This window comes from Antechinus flavipes, chromosome 3 (genome assembly GCF_016432865.1).
Source record: "Antechinus flavipes isolate AdamAnt ecotype Samford, QLD, Australia chromosome 3, AdamAnt_v2, whole genome shotgun sequence".
Taxonomy (NCBI): Eukaryota; Metazoa; Chordata; class Mammalia; order Dasyuromorphia; family Dasyuridae; genus Antechinus; species Antechinus flavipes.
The window spans coordinates 50631888-50653667 of NC_067400.1; the positions used below are offsets into that span (position 1 = coordinate 50631888).

General features: G+C 36.6%; 1 protein-coding gene across 1 annotated transcript in view; it reads left to right on the forward strand.

Moving 5' to 3' along the window:
* Nucleotides 1–21780, forward strand: part of PCOLCE2 (procollagen C-endopeptidase enhancer 2) — an 81284-nt gene that overhangs the window by 45520 nt on the left and 13984 nt on the right. The window contains exons 3-5 of the mRNA XM_051983336.1: nucleotides 3301–3556; nucleotides 4944–5068; nucleotides 19292–19428. Coding sequence (XP_051839296.1) covers nucleotides 3301–3556; nucleotides 4944–5068; nucleotides 19292–19428 — 518 coding nt within the window. The remainder of the gene's footprint in view (nucleotides 1–3300; nucleotides 3557–4943; nucleotides 5069–19291; nucleotides 19429–21780) is intronic.

Below are 21780 nucleotides of genomic sequence, written 5' to 3' on the forward strand. Positions count from 1 at the left end.
TTGAATGTATGTTTTGAATCAATAATTTTATATACTATACAGTATATACTATTTATACTTACTATATACTATATCACCATATTAAATTACCCTTCTAAAAAGCTAATGGAGTCTGGCTGACTTAATTGATATAAGCAAAAAATCACAGGGGAAAGCACACCAGTGGGGGATCATAAGCTATGATATTAGAAAACCACCACTACCCACTCAAGGTTTATTTGAGAATCCTGAGGGGACATAATAATTATACTCTGAGGATCAACTTGTCAGTTAAAGCAAGTATTGAGACAGTAGCTCTAAAACTTATGTTACATCTGAATCACTGAGTTAACCTCCAGCTTTCTGTTCTGGAGGCAGATCGCCTGGGGGATTACAAATTTATGCAGGGCATCTTCCATGATGCTAGTTCCCTCTCCTACCTTCTCTCCCATCAGAAGAAAACCCTTTTGAGGGTCGGGTGTGTATCTATGCCAATTCCACGTTCACTTGATGTTATTACATAGCAGATAATAGAACAAAGTCGTGTCTATGTTTGCATCTGTCATAAAATATACATGAAAGACTCCTTGTTTAAGAAGAACATTTAGGACTGCATTTTGTTCTATTGAGCCTCTATGTGTGTGTGTGTTTTAATATACAGGGTGGCCCAAAAGTCTTACTGCAGTTTAAAGCTTCAAAAGCTCATTTATTTAAACTAAAGCTTAAATATATTTATTACATATTTTACATTTACAAATATTACATATTTTAAATATTTCAATACAAGTGCTTAAATATCTTTACTTAAATTTAAGTATATTTTATATTTTAAAGCTATATAAAAGCTATGCAGCTTGACTCAAAAGTCTTAGGGCAATTTTAAGCATTAATAGATTATTTATTTAAGCTAAAAATAAAAGCTTAAATAATCTGGTCTTAAGCTTTAATAGCATATTTATTTAAGCTATAAATGAAGACTTAAATAAATATACTGTTAAAGCTTAAAACTTCTCTAAGACTTTTGGGACACACTGTTTCTGTTTTATTAATGCCTTTTTTAGCTTTACATCATACTCTGAAATCCTTGTTTATTTTTTGATAAAACCAAAACAATAAAGCAGGATCTTAAATTCAGTGTATAAGTAGAAAATACTCTGTGAATTTTTGTTTCTTCCATTCTCATATTTTTAATGAGGTATAAATGCATTCATAGACCAATCTCAAAGATAGAGAGTTTAATCAACCAGCCAATTTATTAAGCTCCTACTATGTTTCAAGCACTGCTAGGGGATGAGAATACAAAGAAAATCCTTGCCCTTACATTATATCAGGGGAGTAATGATATCATACCTAAGTTTATACAGAATAAAGGCAAAATGAATGCAAGATAATTTGGACAGGAGGGCACTGAGCTATCAAGAAATATTTTCTGTAATAGCGTTGCTTGAGTTCTTGAAGGAAGAGAGGAACTCTATGAAATCAAGGCAGAAACAACACAAAAGCTTGGAGATCGAGTTAAGTGTAATGATTAAGTAATAAAGAATTCTTATATTCCAGGGCAATTATAAACTACATCAGTTGTGAAGAATTTCCTTTGCAGATGAAGGTATTCCAATGCTTTTTTCTCAGTCTCTATATTCATTTATGCTCAAATATATCTTGCAAAGAACCTTCCCAACAAAGAAGATAATGGAGTAAATTACTTTGCCTTAATTGGATGTATAGACAATATAGAGAATAAAATTTTGTGACCTGTGTCTACAGGTTGAAGACTGAGCTTGATTTCTTCCTTGAGTGCTTCATATCCTGAATAAGACATTTGTAATGTGAGAAAGTTTTTTCCTTTACTCAATGGGGACCCCATCTGGTGGATAGTTAGTAAAAATGAATCAACTTAAAACTGATCAAGGCTCCTTTTGTATTAAGTGATGTGAAGATGGAATTTACAAGGTGACAAACTTAGGTTGAAATAGAATTCTGTTGATCAAAGATTATAGTGAATATTATAATCCATTTTTCACATGAAGGAAGAACAGAATCTTTTGAATGACAAATCTAGGGGGAAAGGACATGCAGAAAAGCATGGAAGGAAAGTGGTTTGTGTTTCATTATTACAAGATTATGGGAGTTTTACTCTTTGAAATGAAACTTTGTATCTCTGACAAGAGTCGCTTCAACTATGATTGGGTTACTTTGAGCACCATGGACAGTTCATCTGAATAATTCAGTTCCCAAATGGATTTGCTTTGATCTGAAAACTCACTTTGGTCAAATTCACTGGATAAGTGCCAGATGTCTCCTTTGTTTTGTGATCCATAGGCATAACCTGAGGCAACATGGTGTTATGTAAGTAGTCCTGGCCTTAAAGTACGAAAGCCTGAATTGGAATCCCCTCCTTCGTGGCCTTGAGGCTTTAGAAGTCACCACTATTACCCTCTGTTTTCTCAATTATAAAATGGAAAGAATATTTGGCTCCAAGTACTTCAAAAGTTCTTTGGGAAGCTTCTATGACGTACTGTCGGTGAAAACACGGTGTAACCTCTGAGTGCTCTGGAAATGCAAGCTATAATTGCATGTTGGAGTTTTTCTTTTATTTCATTTAAGATGAAGTGAAGACAAAGTACTTTAATAGCCAGTTTGTTAAGCACTTGACCCAGCCTCTCACAAAATATCTTAGCAGATGTGCTTGAGAGCTAAAACCTAATCAAAAATTTGCTTTACAAACTATGAATCACCAATTAATAAGTGTTTTCATCCACTTTGTTTAGAAGGACTCTTGAGGAAGAATTTTCTTCTTTAGAGAATATGGAAATGTTCTTTAGTTAAGCACTTAGATTTTCTTAGCAATGAGAAAGCTGTTATCAATTTTGCTTCTTTTTTCTTCGTAAATTCTATATTCTAGCAATCTTGCTAATTTTTAATCCATGCACACATTCATCTCGTACCTTATCTTTGCACAAGCTGCCTTCCATTCCTATGTTTGAAAGGATCCCCTTCTCACTCTCAACTCCTTTAGAATCCTCTTTCCAAAGCCTTTTTTGATCCCCCCAAGTACAAACACCTTACTTTTTATTTACTTATCTAAACATCAGTTATTTTCCCCTAAAGAAGTTCCTGGTAATGATAGGGACTCTTCCTATTTTATCTTTGATTCTCCGGTTCCTAGCATAGTTTCTGACACAAAGACATCTACCCATTTCTTTCAGGTTAGAGTTGGGAGAAGTTGTTCCCTAATTCAACGCTCACCTTTTAGCAGAAATACAATGATGGTTCTCATTCTCTCCAGAACTCATGCTCTTAACAATTTTTTTCTCTCTACAGGTACCTGAAGGAAAAGTTGTTGTTCTTTACTTTCGGTTCCTGGACTTAGAAAGCGATAACCTGTGTCGCTATGACTTTGTGGATGTGTACAATGGCCATACCAATGGGCAACGCATTGGTCGCTTCTGTGGAACTTTCAGGCCAGGAGCTCTTGTGTCCAACAGCAACAAGATGCTGGTACAGATGATTTCAGATGCCAACACAGCTGGGAATGGCTTCATTGCTATGTTTTCTGCAGCAGAACCAAACGAAAGAGGTACTTTCCATCACTGAAACACAGAAGCAACTTCCTGGTCCTTTGAGCAGTCCCAGTGTATGGCATTAACACTGCCACTCTGATGTAGTCCTGTATCTTTGCTATGAGCCTTGTGCTAGTGTAGCAGGTGTTCCTTACCATGAAGAGATTCCAAAAGTCATGGAAGTAATCGATTTGAGTCCAGTTCTTAGAGAGTATCATAGCACAGATGATTTGGATGTTATCTTTTGGAAGAAAATGGATTAAAGAGTGGGGACAAAGTATGAAGAATTGGTAGTTTTATTTTAGATAACAGAATGGTTTGTAAAACCTTCTAGTCTGTGGAACAAAGCAGGATTTAGGAAGTTTAACATTTATATTTATAAATGATAGTGTATGCTGAACATCTTTTATTATTATTATTGCTGCTGCTGCTACTATTTTTTTTTACACTTAAAAATTTTGGTTTTAAATTCTCTTCTTTTCCTTCAACCCCTCTCCCACCCATGTACAATTATTATCTCAATTTATCCTTAAAACAACCCTAGAAGTTAAAAGATATTGTCTCCATTTTGCATATGACAAAACAGAGACAGAGGTTGAATGACACAGCAAGTAAGTATTTGAAGGTAAATGTAAATCTAGATCTCCCTGACTCCAAGCAGAGAGCTTTATCCATAGTGTCAACTCCCTGAATAGGGAAAATCATGATTTTTTTCTTTTCTTTTTTAAAAATTTAATTTTCCTCCTAATGAACAACACAAACTTACTTTTTCTCCTTCCATCTTCCCCTCCTCTTGAAAAAGAAAATAAGAAAAAGGAAGCTATTTTGAACATCTGGCCACATAGTACCATTCATTTCATCAGAAAATCAAATTACTTAAAAATAGCCCCATCTAAAAATAAGCTCATCAAAACTCTCTTAATTTTTCAGTGTATACTATCATCTGTTAGTGAATGGCACATAAACTTGCTAATTTCTGCTTTGGTCCTGTTTTGCCTTATTAACTAATATTGCTTTTTTATGTTTAGCCTCCAGATGTTTGGTAGCTCTCCTCTGGCTCTTTGTGAGATATCAACAAAAGGATGTGACAGTTTTGATGGACTTAAGTAGTAAAGTCAGTCAAATAGAGTATCAATTCAATTTTTTTAATGGCAGTCTTCTCTTGATGAAATTGAGTGATCAGACTAATTGGAACCATTACATAGCCTGGTGTATATTAGCACTGCCAGAAGCACATACAGAATGATAAATATTTAGTGAATATGACACATCAGCCTTTGCCTACATTTTATGATCTCACTGTTTGGATATTCCTAGTTATTTAAATTACTATCTATTTGCTTCATCTGCTTAGCCTATTCTAAGTAACTCATTCAGTTCTAATCTATGTTTTTATAATTATAGGGGATCAGTATTGTGGCGGCCGATTACAAAGACCTACAGGTTCCTTTAAAACACCCAACTGGCCAGATCGGGATTACCCTGCAGGAGTCACTTGTTTATGGCATATTATAGCCCCTAAGAATCAGGTGAGATTCATTTTTCACAACTCAAAAAAGCTACATAAAATGAATGATCTTTGTAATATTAAAATTATCATAGAATCATGGAATTTGAAAATTGGAAGGACTTTAACAGCCATGTAGTTCTGACAACTTTATCAGAAGAGTGTTATCTGGTTCTGTTTGAAGACCCCAAAGGATAGGGAATCTACCATCTCTCAAGGCAACTAATTCTACTTCTGAACAGTTATAATTGTTAGGAAACTTTTTTCTAATACTGATTCTTAATTTACTTCTTTGAAACTTCCACACATTGTACCTAACTCTCGCTTCCTAGGCTAAACAGAAAAAGTGTGACCTCTTCTCTACTTAACAGCCTTTCTGAATCTTTGGAAGGGCTTTAGGCAGCTAGATGGCACAGTACATCTAACACTGGAAACTACAGTCAAGAAGACCTGAGTTCCAATGCAGCTTCAGGCACTTTTTATTTGATTAATTTTTTTTTTCTAACAGCAAATAAGGATAGTCTAGAATGACCTGTTTTTGATGAAGCCATGATGCCCTATTGTAATAACCATTTCCCTCTCTAGAGGTTCATTAACTATCTTTTTAATGATCTGGTCTAGAATTTTGGAATTAAAATCAAGTTTACTTATGGCCTATTGTTTCTAGGATCTGTCAATTTTTTTTTTTTGAAAATTAAGACATTTGCCCTTTTCTAGTCTTGTGGTACTACTCCTGTTTTTCATGAACTTTCAATATCTTTGACAGTGGCTTGGTATATGCAGTTGTTTCAGAACTCAAGAGTGTAGTTCATCTGAGGCAGGTAATTTGAATTTATCAAGGGCACCTGGCTGCTTTTTTACTATCTCCTTCCTCATATTGTTTCCATTTCTTCTTAGTCATTTTTGATCTGTCATTTTATTCTGAAGCTCTAAGGCCATTTTCCCACTGCATTGGAAAGTTATATGTAGGGATGAGTGTGTGTGTGTGTGTGTGTGTGTGTGTGTGTGTATACACACACAACATATATATGTATATATACATATACTCAATCCAAATACTTAAATGGTTCTGTGCTATTGATTCAGATGTTCTTTCCAACAAGGCAAAGCACTATCCCATCCATGCCTGCCCATTCTGTATGACTCTAGTCCATTTTTCCTCATAACTTTGCCATAAGGAATCCACCTAACACTCTAAGGAACTTCCTCATCTTTTTTTGACATCCAGAAAATGCATGTGCAATCATAATTCCATTACTTTTCTTAAAAACTCTTTTTAACATTGAAAAAGCAACTTTATGGAATAGGAAATTAAATTTATGTAACATAGAGTTATTTTATGTGTCTCACAAGGAGGAAAGAAGATATAACTCTAGTCTCTTCTCCCCTACCCTTCTCCAAGGGAGACTTTAATTACTGCCAGAAGGGAAATAAGAATTTTATGGCTGCTTTGTGACTGGCTGCTTTGCTCTCCTCAGAGGGAGTGCAGGATTGCTTCCTTAAATCTTGTTAGTATAAAGGAAATAACTTTAAGATTTAAAGTAAGGTCCTAATACCTATTCACTAATAGGGAAGGAGGGGAACAAGCTTTATATCTAAAACTTGATGCCCCTTACCACCAAATACCAGTTCCACAATGAAGGCACATAGCAAAGAAACTCATTTGCTGAACTTGATAGCAAAAGAGAAATCAGAGAAAGTCTACTTAAGAGATTATTTGTTGTTGTATACTTGCTTCAGTCATATATATGTGTGTGTGTGTGTGTGTGTGTGTGTATTCTCATTTCCTTCTCCAGCTAATTTTACAGATGAAGAAACTGAGGCAAACAGTAAATTACTTGCCCAGAGCCCACAGCCAATAAATGTCTGAGACCAGATTTCAACTTGGTCTTTCTGACTCCATGCCCCATATTCCATATACTGTACTACCTAGGTTGCCATATGGGAAGATATACCAGATTATACAGATTGATTGATCTCTCCCTTTGGGAGCAAAGTAACTCATCTCAACCAAGAGAGAGTCTCAGATCTTTCCCAAAGGGAAATTCGCTGAAGTCTTTAGTGTGGCAAACTGAGAATATGAACATGATTAAAGTTCTACATTTTGGCTTCTTCCCAGAGTCCTTCTTTCCCTTCTTTTGATCTGAAGAGAGTTTGCATCTCAGATTTTCTCTGTCAAAGTTATAAGCCAGAAGATCCCTGGATTCCTTTCTATTTTTGCTTTTACCCCATCTCACCCTCTCATTCAAGTGTGAGATATTGATCTCAACCAATGAGGAGAGAATCCCCTACCAATGGGTTTTGGGTCTTGGATTAACATACACAAAACAAAAGAGGGGATGGGCTGATTTAATTGACTTCTATATGCCTCCTTCTCTTAACATAACTCCTGGCTTCCCAATCAGGATGATTTATAGATAAACTAGAGTCTCCCCAGTTATCAATTGTATTTTTCATGTCTTTTCATTATCCTTTGGGAGATAATCAATTGTTTATATTTGTGTGTGTATGTGTATGTATACTTTTATTTTAATCAGAGAAGTTAGAGATTGCATTCCTTAAGGCTTCTTGGGCTGTAACAGAATCAATGATTCTGTTATTATTATTATTGTTTATTATTGTTGTTGTTGAGACAATTGGGATTAAGTGACTTGCCCAGAGTCACACAGCTAGAAAGTGTTAAGTGTCTGAGACCAGATTTGAACTCAGGTCCTCCTCATTTCTGTTATTATTTTAAACATGAGCATACATGAAATTAAAAGGGCATTACCACAGATACATCTTTCTCCTTGTCTTATTCAACCTGACCTTGTCCAGGAATGGGCAGGAAAATGAGAGGGAACCAGAAGTCTTTCATGGCAACAGAAAACAAAACCTCTGTAGGCCAGAATCAGAGAGTCAAGCAATAGGATGAAAGCAATAAGAATAACCATGATAATAATAATAAAAGCATTTTATAGTACTTTAAGGTTTGTAAAACTCTTTATATATATTAACTTATCTGAGAACCTATACTAAGTTTTCATCAGAAAGGCCAGAAAGAGTCAGTTAAAGAGTTCATTATATGTACTGTATCAGAATTATTGGCAGCTGGAAAGCACTAAGATCTGAGTGTGGAGGCAAAAATTAATGAAGCCTAACACAAGAGCCAGCTAATTGGAAAGAAAGAAGTCAATAAAGATAGGCAGGAAAGTATCATGGGAAAAATCCTGAATTTGGGAATAGAAGTCATGGGTTCAAATCTCACCTTTACTACTTACTATTTGCATGATGTCAGACTGATCACTTCCTCTCTTAATCTTAATAAGAAAGTTGGAATTGATCTTTATATTCTTGGCTCCATTAATATAACTGTCAAAGTCAGAACTTGGTCAAAAAGCCCGTCATCATTTGCCATGTACTTCATTAGCATACAGCTTTTGTCTAAAGCTGATAGCTAGAGAGACTCCAACTCATTTCCAAATCTTCCTGAGTGGGAAGCAGCAAATTGTGTTAGAGAGAGGCAGAAAAAAACAATTCAATCAGGCTCTTTTGTTCTGTGAAATTCTTCCAATTGCAAATTTAATTTCTTATTACATTTTTCAATATTCAAATCCCAAATCATGAGGTATTTTTAGTTGTTTAGAAGGCAGAACAAATACCATATTCGGTATGTCAAAGACTGCCATTCACAATCATCAATCTATGGTAAATTTAAGATGAGCATTTTCCCTTATTTCTAATAATAGTCATCATAACCATTAGTCTCCACTAATGCGCTGCTCCACTGCCTCATAATAGCCTGGACATGACCTTGGGGCTTCAAAATACAAACTCAGACAAATCTTGAAAAAAGACATCTATCAAAAATGTTTCGAGTCTGAACCACTGTGGCCTTGGTCCAATGTCCCAGGATTATTCTAGCTAAGTTTAGAAAGACTTATCATATAGGAGTTGGCCACCCAAGTAATGACATTTTTGCTACAGTAATTCATGAAGACAGTCTATTAAGAAATAGAGAAGTTGTAATATGTGCCAGAAAAGAGAGTCTTTATTCCAAAAATAGAATTTGCACCCCAGCAATATCACAAGACTTCCGAGTATTGAAATATAACTAATAGTAATTAATAATGATGAGTAGCTAATGAAGCATTAACATCACAAAAGAGCAAACCCACCTTTTTTTTTTTTTCTTCAAAAAGCAAGAAACATAAGCTGGATCGGTGTGTGAGACATCCTGGAGTTCTTTAAAAGTGTGTGTCTTTCATTTACGAGATGTTGTACAAGACCTATGCAAAAGAGATTGATCCCTAGCTTCCAAGAGTAAAGGAGGTGTATATTTCTCACATTGTTTAGTTCATTGATTATTTAAATTTATGTGCTTTCTGGGAACTTAACTAAGTTTCCATATTTAACATGGAAAAAAAGAGTCAAAACATTCTAGCTTCTAAATGTAGAGGCAGACCAATCCTATCTTCAAGAATCTGAACTGCACATATTATTTATATAGGGACCACTGCTGTATTGTTTAGTGAAGTCTTTAAAGACATACCTTGGGATTAATATTGGGACGTGTTTCCCAATATTAATCTCAATACTTTCATTAATGAGCAATTCAAGTCAGTAGAACAATTGTGCTAATCATTGGTCTGCAGGATATAAGTCTGGGAGACCTCTGAGACTTTCAAAGGGCCCAGAGGTCAAAACTATTTTCACAATAATAATAAAACAAATTATTTCTATATGTTAATATCAATAGATAATTCAGATAAATAAGAGCTCTTTGAGAGGATCCTCAGTTCTTTTTAAGGGTCTAAATGGGTCTCATGATCAAAAAGTTTGAGAACCAATGTTGTTGATTATGTGAAATAAAAATTTTGTTCATGATACTGAAATTCATTTTTATTTTAATAATAAAATTTGCCAATTTATTAATGAATACTACTAGATTTTATAATCTATACCACAAGCTTTCCTATTTATTTTTATTTTAGTGTATTAATGAATAGTACAAGTTTTTATGAATTAAAATTACATTTCAGAAAATATAATTTTAGTTATTATCTAAAGTAGCCTTTGAAATTTAATAGGTCACATTTGCACTTTGTTATAAACTTAAATTTCTTTCAATACCCAGTTCCTGAGCTATTAAATTAGATTCACATATTATATTTCAGAATACTTTTATTATTCTCTCTATGGTTAAATTGTATTTCCTTTTTTGTATTTATATCCAGTTTGTACACTTTTATTTTGTTAATGTAATTTTTGGCTAGATAATCTTGAATTTTTTATCATCAGAGAAGTCTTTGAAATTACTAGGAACTCTGTTTAGAAGAGACATATATTTTGGAAAAACTGAGTCTTAAATAATTTAGGAGCACTTTCTCATCCTACAGAATTTATGGGGTGTTTCCTGTGTTTAAAATAAGCGTTTCATTGAAAGAAAGCCCCCTTTCCTTCTCTCTGCTTTTATCTTTTCTATAGTATTTCTCCCATCCCTTCTAAATGGGAATATGTGGTGAATTTTAAGGTCTAAAGATAGAAGTTTAATTTTTAATGACCCATTATCTTTAATAGCAAATATTATTTTATTCATAACTATTGAGAAGTCATTGTGTACAAATAAACCCCAAACATTAATAATATACCATAAGGCAATCTCATAAATTAGTCATCTGCCCTCTCCATATCCTCCTCCCTCCTCCCTTAGTCACACTCAGGGGTGGGCCATCAAAGGAACCCGACTGCCTGCCAGGCCAAACAACCACAGAGAAGAGTGTAACTTCAGTTTAGGTCTAGGTAATTACAGGACAGTTAGGTCATACAATACATGGTGCACAGAGCACAAGAACTAGCTGGCTGACCCTGGGCAAGTCACTTAACCCTGGCACATTATGTCTAGTACAGCATTTCTTTTAAAAAGAATCTATTATTTCATTTCTTCAAGTAACAAATTTTATTTATTTATTTGTTTGTTTATTTGTTTATTTTATTTATTAATCTGACTCTCCTATTGTCTCTCCAAGGGAGCAAATTAAACAAAACAAGCACCTCTTCCTTTTCAAAAAAAAATCTACAATACATAGCTGCATTGTTGGGGATAATAAATTCCCACATCTGCCATGTCTAATCATGTATTTCTATTTTTAGTGTTTAAGTTTATCCTTTTTTTGTCAGAAGATAAGTTTCCTATTTCATCTTTATTCTCTTGTACTCTTGGTTTGTCATCGCATCAATAAGTTATAATATCTTTCAAAGTGATTTTTCTCACTAATGTTCTTATCACTATCTAGATTGTTCTCCTTCTGCTCTCTTCATTCTGCATCAGTTCATAGATATCTTCCCTGTGTCCTCTGAAGCTACCCAAGTCATCTCTTTCTTGGCACAATAATATCCCTTTATATTCAAACCACAACTAGTAGGGTTTTTGAGTCCTGGGCTACTGAACTCATACTTTCTGTTTGGAAGGAGAGTGCCCAAGGAAAGATCCTCAGTTAATTCAGGCATTGGACACCTTAGCCTTTACTTTGTGCAAGATGCCAGGCTGAGCATTTTAAGGCAAAGCTCCTAAAACTGTGGACTGCAACCCTACATAGGGTAACATAGCTGAATATGAGGGTCACGAAAAATTTGGCAACACTAAAATGTGTCAAGTTAATTTGTTATTTAAAAATAAACAAGCACATCCAGCTCATTAATATGCAAATTTGCTTTTATCTTTAATAAATGGTAAAATTATATAGGTACCAAAGAATTGTAAAATAAATTTATTTAAGATTTATTATCAGTAACTGTTTGATTTGTGTATCTTTTTTTATATACCTATATACACCAGGTCACGTAGAAATTTCTTGGACAGGAAGGGATGACAAGTGGAAAAAATTTAAGAAGCCCTGCTTTAAGGGATAAAATATGGATGACATTTAATCTTTGGTTTCTGAAGTCTTGTTGTTGATATTTCCTATTCCCCAATGGGATCCTAACACACACATACACACACCATACTGAATTTTTTCAGGTTCAACTCTTTCTTACTACCTACATCTTTTCTCTGTGTTCTTTCCACTTCATTTATTTCTGGTCTCTTACTACCTCCCACAGTGACTTCCTAGCATTCAAGTGAGCTTGAATTCCCCATCCATCACATTCATTCTTTGTCCTTGAAATTGACCCATAAGCCAATCTCCCTTTTTCATATCCTGATTTTGAATAATTTGTATACAGATATCCTTTTAGCTCATAGGAGTTAAGCTTAAATAAGCTAAGAAGACACTAAATCTAGAACTGATGTTTCCTGAGCTATATCCTGGTAAAGTCATTGCCTTCTACATCATAAACACTTAGTAATTATACATTACACTTGGATCAAATGAGATCATATTTGTAAAATGCTTATTTAGCACAGTGCCTGGAACATAGTAAGTGCTATAGAAATGGTCATCTCCTTTTTCTTCTCTCCCCAAAAGATTTCTTGAATGAATTTCTATCATTTGGCTATCTCTACATCAACTTAGTCCTTCTCTACCTTATAATGAAAAGCACTTTCCCATTTTTCCTTCGCCATAGTTTTATTTCACATGTATTATTTGCAAATAAGAAGGTTGCTTTTACTAGAATTGTTAGTGTATGGGCTTCACTGATAGCAGAGGTAAGGAAGATTAATTCAAACAAACACAGGTAGGGACAGCCTCTGCCTGTAAGAATAGCCCACCAGCTTTAGACCTCTGAGCATATAAATTTGACCAAAAGCTATGATAATAATATTCCTGGTTTCTGTGAAGTTAATCTATCCTGGTCTAACTCTGATGTCAATTGCCCAGTAAAGATTCTCTGAACCCTTCTTGCTAAGAACCTATATTTGTCTCCCTTGATTTCTGCTGGAAATCCCTTCAGTATGATGCAACCTTATTCTGTGAGACCCATCAGCATTCTCCAAGTTATTCTGTCTTGGAAAAATCAGTAATTCCCCATCCATCTATAAAATCTTAAATGCTTCCACAGGTTATAGTTCTCACAACCCTGCCTACTAGAGATACCTTAATGGAGACTATAGCATCCTTTAATACTTCCTTTCCTTTCCTCACCCCTTGCCACACTGACATTACAACATTACTGAAGAGAGTTTATGCTCCCACTCTAGTAACTCCTAATTGAAATTACCAGCCTCCAGGCTTACATGGCCACTAGCAAATGAGAAAAGTCATTGCTGGACTTGTTAGACCCATCTCCCCAAACCTCTAAACTTCAGCCACTTGGTTTAGCACACTAGAGATATTTTCCTCACTGACTGAAAAAGAGTATTTTGGGTCCCTGACTCAGAGCACTCATCAAACTGTCTTAGACTCCACTTCTACAAAATCATTTGTGATCAAGATCAGCTGGACCACTAACATCTGGTGGCATAGTGGATTGAGTGCCCAGCTTGGAGTTCGGAGATCCAAAGATAGAAACAGCCTTTTTCCAGGTCACAAGCTCCTAACTGTCAGAGCTAGGATACCAGTTTAATTCTCTCTGACTCAGTCCAACATTCTTTTCCATCAGACCACAACTAACTACTTCAATCCATTCCAAACAGTGAGTCATGATTTAGCTTGGAACAAGGCCATTCTAATGGAATAATTTGTCAGTTTATATATTTGATTAAGTATGAATTTGTCAGCAGCTTATAGATTTGATTTAGAATGAACTCACAAGAGGGGAAGTGGATGACATATCCCTGCCCACTCTAATTAGGTAGTTATCCCACTATGGAGAATAAGAATTGTCCTGGTAGCTTTGTTCTACCCTTTTCCCCAATCGAATATCACTCAGATCCCATAAATGACCTATAGGAATCAAATCTGTAAGATGGTATCTGCTTCCACCAAATCCCTTTGGACTGGTTCAGGAAGCTGGTGTACTTGTCCTGTGGGGAAATATGACCAGACTATCTACCCTTCTTGGGGATAGGAACCCAAAACAAAAGGAATGAGAGTGACAGGTACAAAAAAGTCACGTTATGACGACATCGTCTTCCTTGGACTCCTTCTTACGAGATAAAGCTGGTTTGGACTCTACTCTTGCTAGTGAATCTCAGGGTTTGTTTTTGTTTTGTTTTGTTTTTATCAGATCCATTGGATGCTATTGTTGGATCAAGTGGACCTCAATGAAATTTTGAACTTTTCATTGGTCTGACTTTGACTTGGGAGGAGGAATCAACCTTATATCTCTCCTATAATTATTGTAACTATTGATTTGTGTCACCTTTTCGTAGGCACAGTTCCTATATGACTTAGGAACCAGCACATAGTAGATATTTTATTTAAAGGCATGTTTGCTTGCTTGTATAGATTAGGGCTTCTTAAATTTTATCCACTGATGACTCATTTTTGCCCAAGAAATTTTCATGTGACCCCAGGTAAAACACTCTCCCATTTTTCCTTTGCCATAGTTTTATTTCACATATAGTATTTGCCCAATCCATTCTCCAAATAAGAAGGTTGCTTTTACTAGTTCTGACAGCAGAGCTATGGAAGATTAATTCAAACAAACACAGGTAGGGCAGATATACAAATCAAACATTTACTGATAAAAATTATAATTTCACAAGCCCCACATTCAGATATGGGACCCCCATATGGGGTGGTAAATCACAGTTTAAGAAGCTGGGTAAATAGATAACCGTTAGGAAACTCTCTCCCAGTATCTTATCACTTCCTTCTTGTTCCCAGTGCTAGGGTACATAATTAGCTGCACTTCATCTTTTGAGCTATAGGTTTACAATCCAAGCAGATGCTGATCTCCATTCTCTACCATCAAATGAACCAGAAATTTCCAAATATCTTCAGTTCTTGGGAAGCTAGAATTTAATCCCCTCATTTAAAATATCGATATTGGGACACAGCTCCAATTTGGTAAATTAGGAAGGCTATGTGAAACATGAAGATGAGCATGGGAGTTCATCAAGAAATTCAAAGTTCCCCATCTTGTGCATGTCTTCTGTGACCTGAAGAAAAACAACAATAGCTGATATTGCTAGAACATTTCAAAGTTTGCAATGCTCCCACGTGTGATCCTCACAATAGCCCATAAATAAATACTATACGTATTGTTATTGTTGTTGTTCCCATCTTACAGATGAGAAAACTGAAGCTTAAGCCCGGTTAAATGACATTTTAATAAATACTGGGGAAGGGAACAAGCATTTCTTAAGCACTTGCTCTGTTTCAGACACTATGTTAAGCACTTGACAGCTGTCTCATTTGATCCTCACAACATCCTATGAGCTCTGTCCCACTGTGATCTCCATTTTACAGTTATGGAAACTGAGGCAGATTGTTTAAATGATTTGCCTTGGGTCACATAGCTATTATCCCTGTGGTTGAGTAAATAATCTTTGTTATTCCTCTAAGTGACATCCTATCTCTCAATTCCAGGCATTTTCCCTGGCCGCCCCCCATTCCTGGCATTTTCTCCTATTCATTTTTTCTTCTGACTATTTTTCGAATCTTCGCTTAAGTTTCATCTTCTATAAGAAACCTTCACTGTTCTCCTTAATCTTAACACCTGCAGGACCAGAGCTCTATCTGCTTTGCCACCCAGCTGCCTTTGAGGCTGTTGGCTGAAGGCTTCGAACTCATATCTCTCTTTACTCCAAATCCTGTACTCTCGTTGCTGGTCCTTGGTGATTTGTGGCTGGAGCATCCCTAAGAGCCCCAGCTCTGAGTCCTGGCAAGGTCCCATTGTAGTGGGGGTGGTATCTGGATGACACTGCCAGACAGCACAGGTGTGGAGAATTAACAAAGACACAGGTGGCCAGGATTTGTACCTACAGGTAAGAACAGCCCTCAGGGTTCACAGTTTAGAGAAGACACAGCCTGCCCCTGGCTCTGAGAACTCCAGACCCCACTCCATATAACTGATCTCTCTGTGTCCTGTTTCCTGGACCTCCATTGTCAGAAAACCTGTACTAGTTCCTTCTTTTCTCTTGGAGGAATTTTCTTGCTGTGATTCAGTCCCTTAGTGCCAGTTGTTAACACCATCCAAACCACTCTCACAAGGCTGCAGTCCCACAGCAGGGAATACATAATCGTGGTGTTCTTGACCATGTCACAATCCACTTCAAAAAACTGAATGATTTTTTAGCCTTGATCTCTGTAAGTGGATTCAATAAAGTCTTTAAGACAAAAACAATTCCTCTTCTGGACTAAAGCAGACATAAAATTCTTTCAGTACAAGGATTTGAACCACAAGTATATCCTCAGAAGCAATAGGACATAAGAGATAGATAAAATGCTAGGGCTGCAATCTGGAAGACCTGCCTCTCACTGTGGTACTTATCTCACCTTAAATGATGAGAGCTAGTTGCTATCAGGAACACTTGAATTCAAATCCTTCCTTAGACACTTTCTATGTGGACCTGGGCAAGTCATTTAAATTCTATCTACCTCAAATTCTTTATAAATAAAAGGAGGATAATAATAGTATCTACTTTCAAAGGTTATTGTGACTATCAAATGAAATAATATTTCTTTAATAGCATTTTTTCCAATTACATGTAAAGGTAGTTTTCAACATTCATTTTGAGCTTAATTTTTTTCTTCCTCCCTCTCTTACATTTCCCTTCCTCAAGACAGCAAACAATCTGATATAGGTACAATTATTTTAAACATTTTTCCGTATTAGTCATGTTTGGAAAGAAAAATCAGGACAAAAGGGAAAAACTACAAGAAAGAAAAAAAAGTGAAAATAGGCTATTTTGATCCATATTGTCTTCTAGTTCCTTCTTTGCATGCAAATGGCATTTTCTATCCCAATATATTGCAATTGACTTGGGTTTGGTATTGCTGAGAAGTGCTAAATCATTTGTAGTTGATTATCACACAATCTTATTATTACTATGTATAATGTTCTCCTGCTTCTGCTCACCTTACTCACACATCAGTTAATATAAAATTTCCCAGGCTTTTCTGAAATCAGCCTGTTCATCATTTCTTATAGAACCATAAAAGTCCATTACATTCATCAGCCATTGCACAGTTGATGGGCATCCCCTCAATTTCCCATTCCTTCCCACCACAAAAAGATCTGCTACGACATTTTTGCACATAAGGTCCTTTTTCCTCTTTAATGAGACAATATTTCTAAAGTCTTTTGCAAACCTTAAAGTGCTTTATAAATGTTATTACTATCGTTCTCATCATACTGATTGACTTGTGAGTCACGATCCCCAATCACTAAGAGTTCTTCTTCAGTGAAACAAACCCTCCGGATGAATCTTCTCCTGAAAATAACCTTTCAGTTCCCTCCTTTACTCATGCAAACTGCGTAGGCTCTCATCCTCAAAGAAACTCCTCCCCTGGTGCTCCATCACTCACGATGGCATGAGAAGAGTTTGAGGAGGGATATGGTACAAGAGGTCCCAACTCATGAATGGATTAGACTAGTGACTTCCAAGGAAAATTCAGTTTACTTTTTATAAGCTTCTTGAATACTTAGATATAAGGGTCTGCGTGCCTCATTGTTTCTGCTTTAACTTGAATCCAACACTTTGTTTCTCTTGCACTAGAAACTGAGAGATATATTCTCTTTGCATCTTCCACCTTGGCTTTGAGCATTTACAACATCCCCCCCATACTCCCCTTATTTTTCAGAAATGCTAACATTCTGATTTTTATTTTGCCACAGATTCATTTTGATGGCCATTGTAGGGGAACACTATGAGGAGAGTAGAGTGGCTAGCTCCTTCTGGTAGCCTCCTATTGCTGCACTAGCTTTTTGATTTCTCCCCTGGGATTTGGAGATTGTGATACTGGATACCCTTGGGTTATGATGGAATAGACTTATTATCCCTGCAGAAGTCAGACCTTGGATCAATGAGTGTTAGAAGAGGGCTCAGCTGTGAGTTGAGACAAACTTTGTAACAATTAGAGTAATCCAAAGAATGGAACAGATTCTCTTGTTAGTAGGGCTCTCGTCATTGGAACAGATCAAAGGGTGGGTGAATACCGTTCACAGAGGTTCCAGCAATTCAAAAAACATATGATGATGATGATGATGATGATGATGATGATGATGATGATGATGATGACGACGACATCAAAGGCACTGTTAATAGATGCTGGGAATTTAAAGATGAATATCAGCGCAGTCTCTGCTTTCAAAGAGATTAGAATCTAATAGATGTTCTTGTATCAGGTAGCAACATTAGATTTAACCTGTAAGATCTTTTCCAGTTCTGTGATCCTATAATTATCTATTTTAGATCTTCAAGAAGTAATTTATTAAGAGCTACTACTCTTAACCCAAAACACTGTGCTAATCACTGGGGGACACAGAGAAAGGCAAAAGTCCTCAAGAAACTCACAGTCTAATATGGAAGAGAACATACAATTATATACAAACAAGATATATCTATAAAAAATTGAAAATAATCCCAGAGGGAAGATACTAAAATTAACGAGAATAGCTTCATGCACAAATTGGGATTTTAGGTGAAACTTGAAGGAAGCCAGGTAAGCTGAGAGAAAATGGAGAGGAGAGGTCAACAGGTATGGCTGATAGCCAGGAAAAATGGCAGTGGGTGAAAGGAACAAGGAGACTGGTGTACCTGGAAAACTGGGAGTTTGGATGGAAGAAAGTAGAAAGGGTAGAAAGATTCACAATATAAAAAGGGGCCAGGGTCTAAATATAAATTATAATTCTGGGCTCCCAATTAAAAATTTTCAAAAGGATCTCTGTGATTTATTAATTGCAAAATAAACATGCAGCCAACATCAAGGAAAGGACACCAATAGTATCCTCCCTGCCCTTCACATCCACAACACAAGGGAGTGACCATGGACCATATTTTTATGTGTATGATATTCCTTTGGGGAAAATGAAGGTGAGCTAGAATTTTCATTTGTTCATTAGAATTACATTATCCAGTGCTTTTTACCACACTGTGAACTAAATAAGATACCTGAGCCTAATGACACACTGAGAAGGCAATGAATACCTGTAGTCTGTGTTAACTGCAATTGGAGTGACCTTTTGGAATGATTAAAATTTTAAGAGAATGAAGACAATAAAGTTGTTAGCCAAATCAAAGAGTTCAAGAAATCTAAACAAGCATGACTGAGAGGGAAAACAGCCAAATAGGAAGACAAGGAATTTCAAAAAACATTGTTTTTCAAAGGAGTGTCTTGCTGAGGTCCCCAGATGGGGAAATTCAGGTTTATGGGAAGCACACTAGCACCATTCCTATCTGCTAACTTTCTCTAATGCTGCTCTTTATCTGCAGGTAATAGAGGTCAAGTTTGAGAAGTTTGATGTGGAACAAGATAACTATTGCAGATATGACTATGTGGCCATATTCAATGGGGGAGAAATCAATGATGCTAAAAGAATTGGAAAATACTGTGGGGACAGACCACCTGCGTAAGTCTTTTTTATTTTTTCAGCTTCTAAGTGACTTGAAATCATTTATTCTCAGGTTTTCTAAATGTATCTTAATTTGCATAAATTTCTTTTTAAAAGCATTTGCTAATCTGTAATACACGCCTCAGGAAGATCTGAGTTCAAATCTGGCTCCAGACATTTGCTAGTTGGTGACTCTAGGCCTTTGTGTGCCTCAGTTTCCTCAACTGTAGAATGGGGCTAATAACAGAACCTGCCTCCCAGAGTTTCTTGTGAAGATCAAATGAGATCATAATTAAAAAGCACTCAGCACAGTGCCTAGCACAGGCACTTAATAAAGGTTAGCCTCCTTTTTCTTCTTTCTTCTTCTTCTTCTTCTTCTTCTTCTTCTTCTTCTTCTTCTTCTTCTTCTTCTTCTTCTTCTTCTTCTTCTTCTTCTTCTTCTTCTTCTTCTTCTTCTTCCTCCTCCTCCTCTTCTTCCTCTTCCTCCTCCTCCTCCTCCTTCTACTTCTACTTCTTCTTCTTTCTTCTTCTTCTCTTCTTCTTCTTCCTCCTCCTCCTCCTCCTCCTCCTCTTTCTCCTCCTTTTTCTCCTCCTCCTCCTCCTTTTTCTCCTCCTCCTCCTCCTCCTCCTCTTCCTTCTCCTCTTTTTTCTTCTTCTCCTCATCTTTTTGTTCTTGTTCTTTCTCTTGTTCTTGTTCTTCTTTCTTTTCTTTTCCTCCTCCTTCTCCTCCTCCTCTTTTGTGTTCTTGTTTTTCCTCTTGTTCTTGTTCTTTCTTCTTCCTCTTTGTCTTCTTTCTCTTCCTCTTCTTCCCTTGCAGCTTTTACACAATGTATAGAATGATGGTCCTGGAGTCAGGAGAACATGAATCCAGATCTGGCCAGAGATACTAGCTGTACAAGATATAGAACACTAGGTTTGGAATCAGAAAAACTCATCTTCCTTAGTGCAACTCCGGCTTCAGACACTTGCTATCTGTGTGACCCTGGGCAAGTCACTTAACCCTGTTTGCCTCAGTTTCCTCATCTGTAATAGGAGCTGGAGAAGGAAATTCCAAACCATCCCAGCATCTGTAAAGAAAATCCCAAATGAGGTCCCAGAGAATTGGACACAAGTGAAAAACTACTTAACAACAGCAACAACAATGACCTCCAGTTATGTGAGCCTATGTAATTTCTGTTTATCTCATTTTTCTCATCTACAAAATGGGGAAAATAAAGGTATCTATCCATCTCCCTGGATCTTTGTGAAGAACAAATGAAATCACTGAAAAATGTTTAGCATGGTGTCTGGCACATAGCATTATATTAATGTTGGTTGTTTATTATTATCATTATCATTATGTAAGAGATTTGCAAAGGACTTTCCTTACAACCGCACTGTAGGGTTGGCAGTAGCAAGATTATCATTCCTGTTTTGTCACTGAGAGAACTGAGGGGCAGAGACATGAAATGACTTGCCCAGAGTGACACAGCCAGTAAGTGTCATAGCCCAGCTCAAACCCAGTTCTTATAAATGTGTTTTGGCCCTTTTCTAACTATTCCATGAATCTCTTGAATTCCCAACCTGTAGAACCTAATGGATGAGCTTCCACAGCATTTCTGCAGGGGGACTTTTACCCAGAAGGATCACATTCCGCCTCTTGGGTTTTCCTACAGGGCTCAGTATTTTTCCTTCATTCTCCCTCCATTCAGACTTGGAGTCATGGAGTCCAAACCCGAGGGCAGCATTTTCTCCCCCACTGAATATTTCTGCTCAATAGCAAGGCCTCCACACTGGCAGAGGTCAGAATGAGGAGAGTTCCCTGGGCTGCTTTCCTCACTGGCGAATGTGGCCCGAGCCAATGTCACCTGCTACCTACCTCTCGCATGGAGTATTCTACAATACGGGCAAGGGAAGAAATGACTTCCTGGCCCTGGACTCCGGTTTGTTAGGAGAGAAAGTCCACGCCAAAGTCCCACCTTCTTTCTTCCCAGATGCTTGACAAGAATCCACAGGTAGAAGGCTTGTTCCCCATGAAATAAATGCCAACTCCTAAGTCCCTGCTAAGTCTAAGATTCAGCAAATAGTAAGAAAATAAGTCTTCCTTGCAGTGATAATTACAATATTCCAGGAGAAGTTTTAGCTTCAGCATATTGCCTCTAAAATTATAGTACTAAGGATGGAGTCTGACCTAAAAAGAGGGCACTGAAGAATCACAGTAATTATAGCATCATACCCAGGATGCTGGCTGAGAGAGGGCTCAAGCATAGCACATCTTCTCAGCTGCTCTCCTCTCATTTAAACAAAGAAGCTCTATTTAGACTTAGGGCAGGACTGTTGTTAAGTGTGTGAGGATCAAATAATTAAATGTAGGTAAAGGCACACGTAATC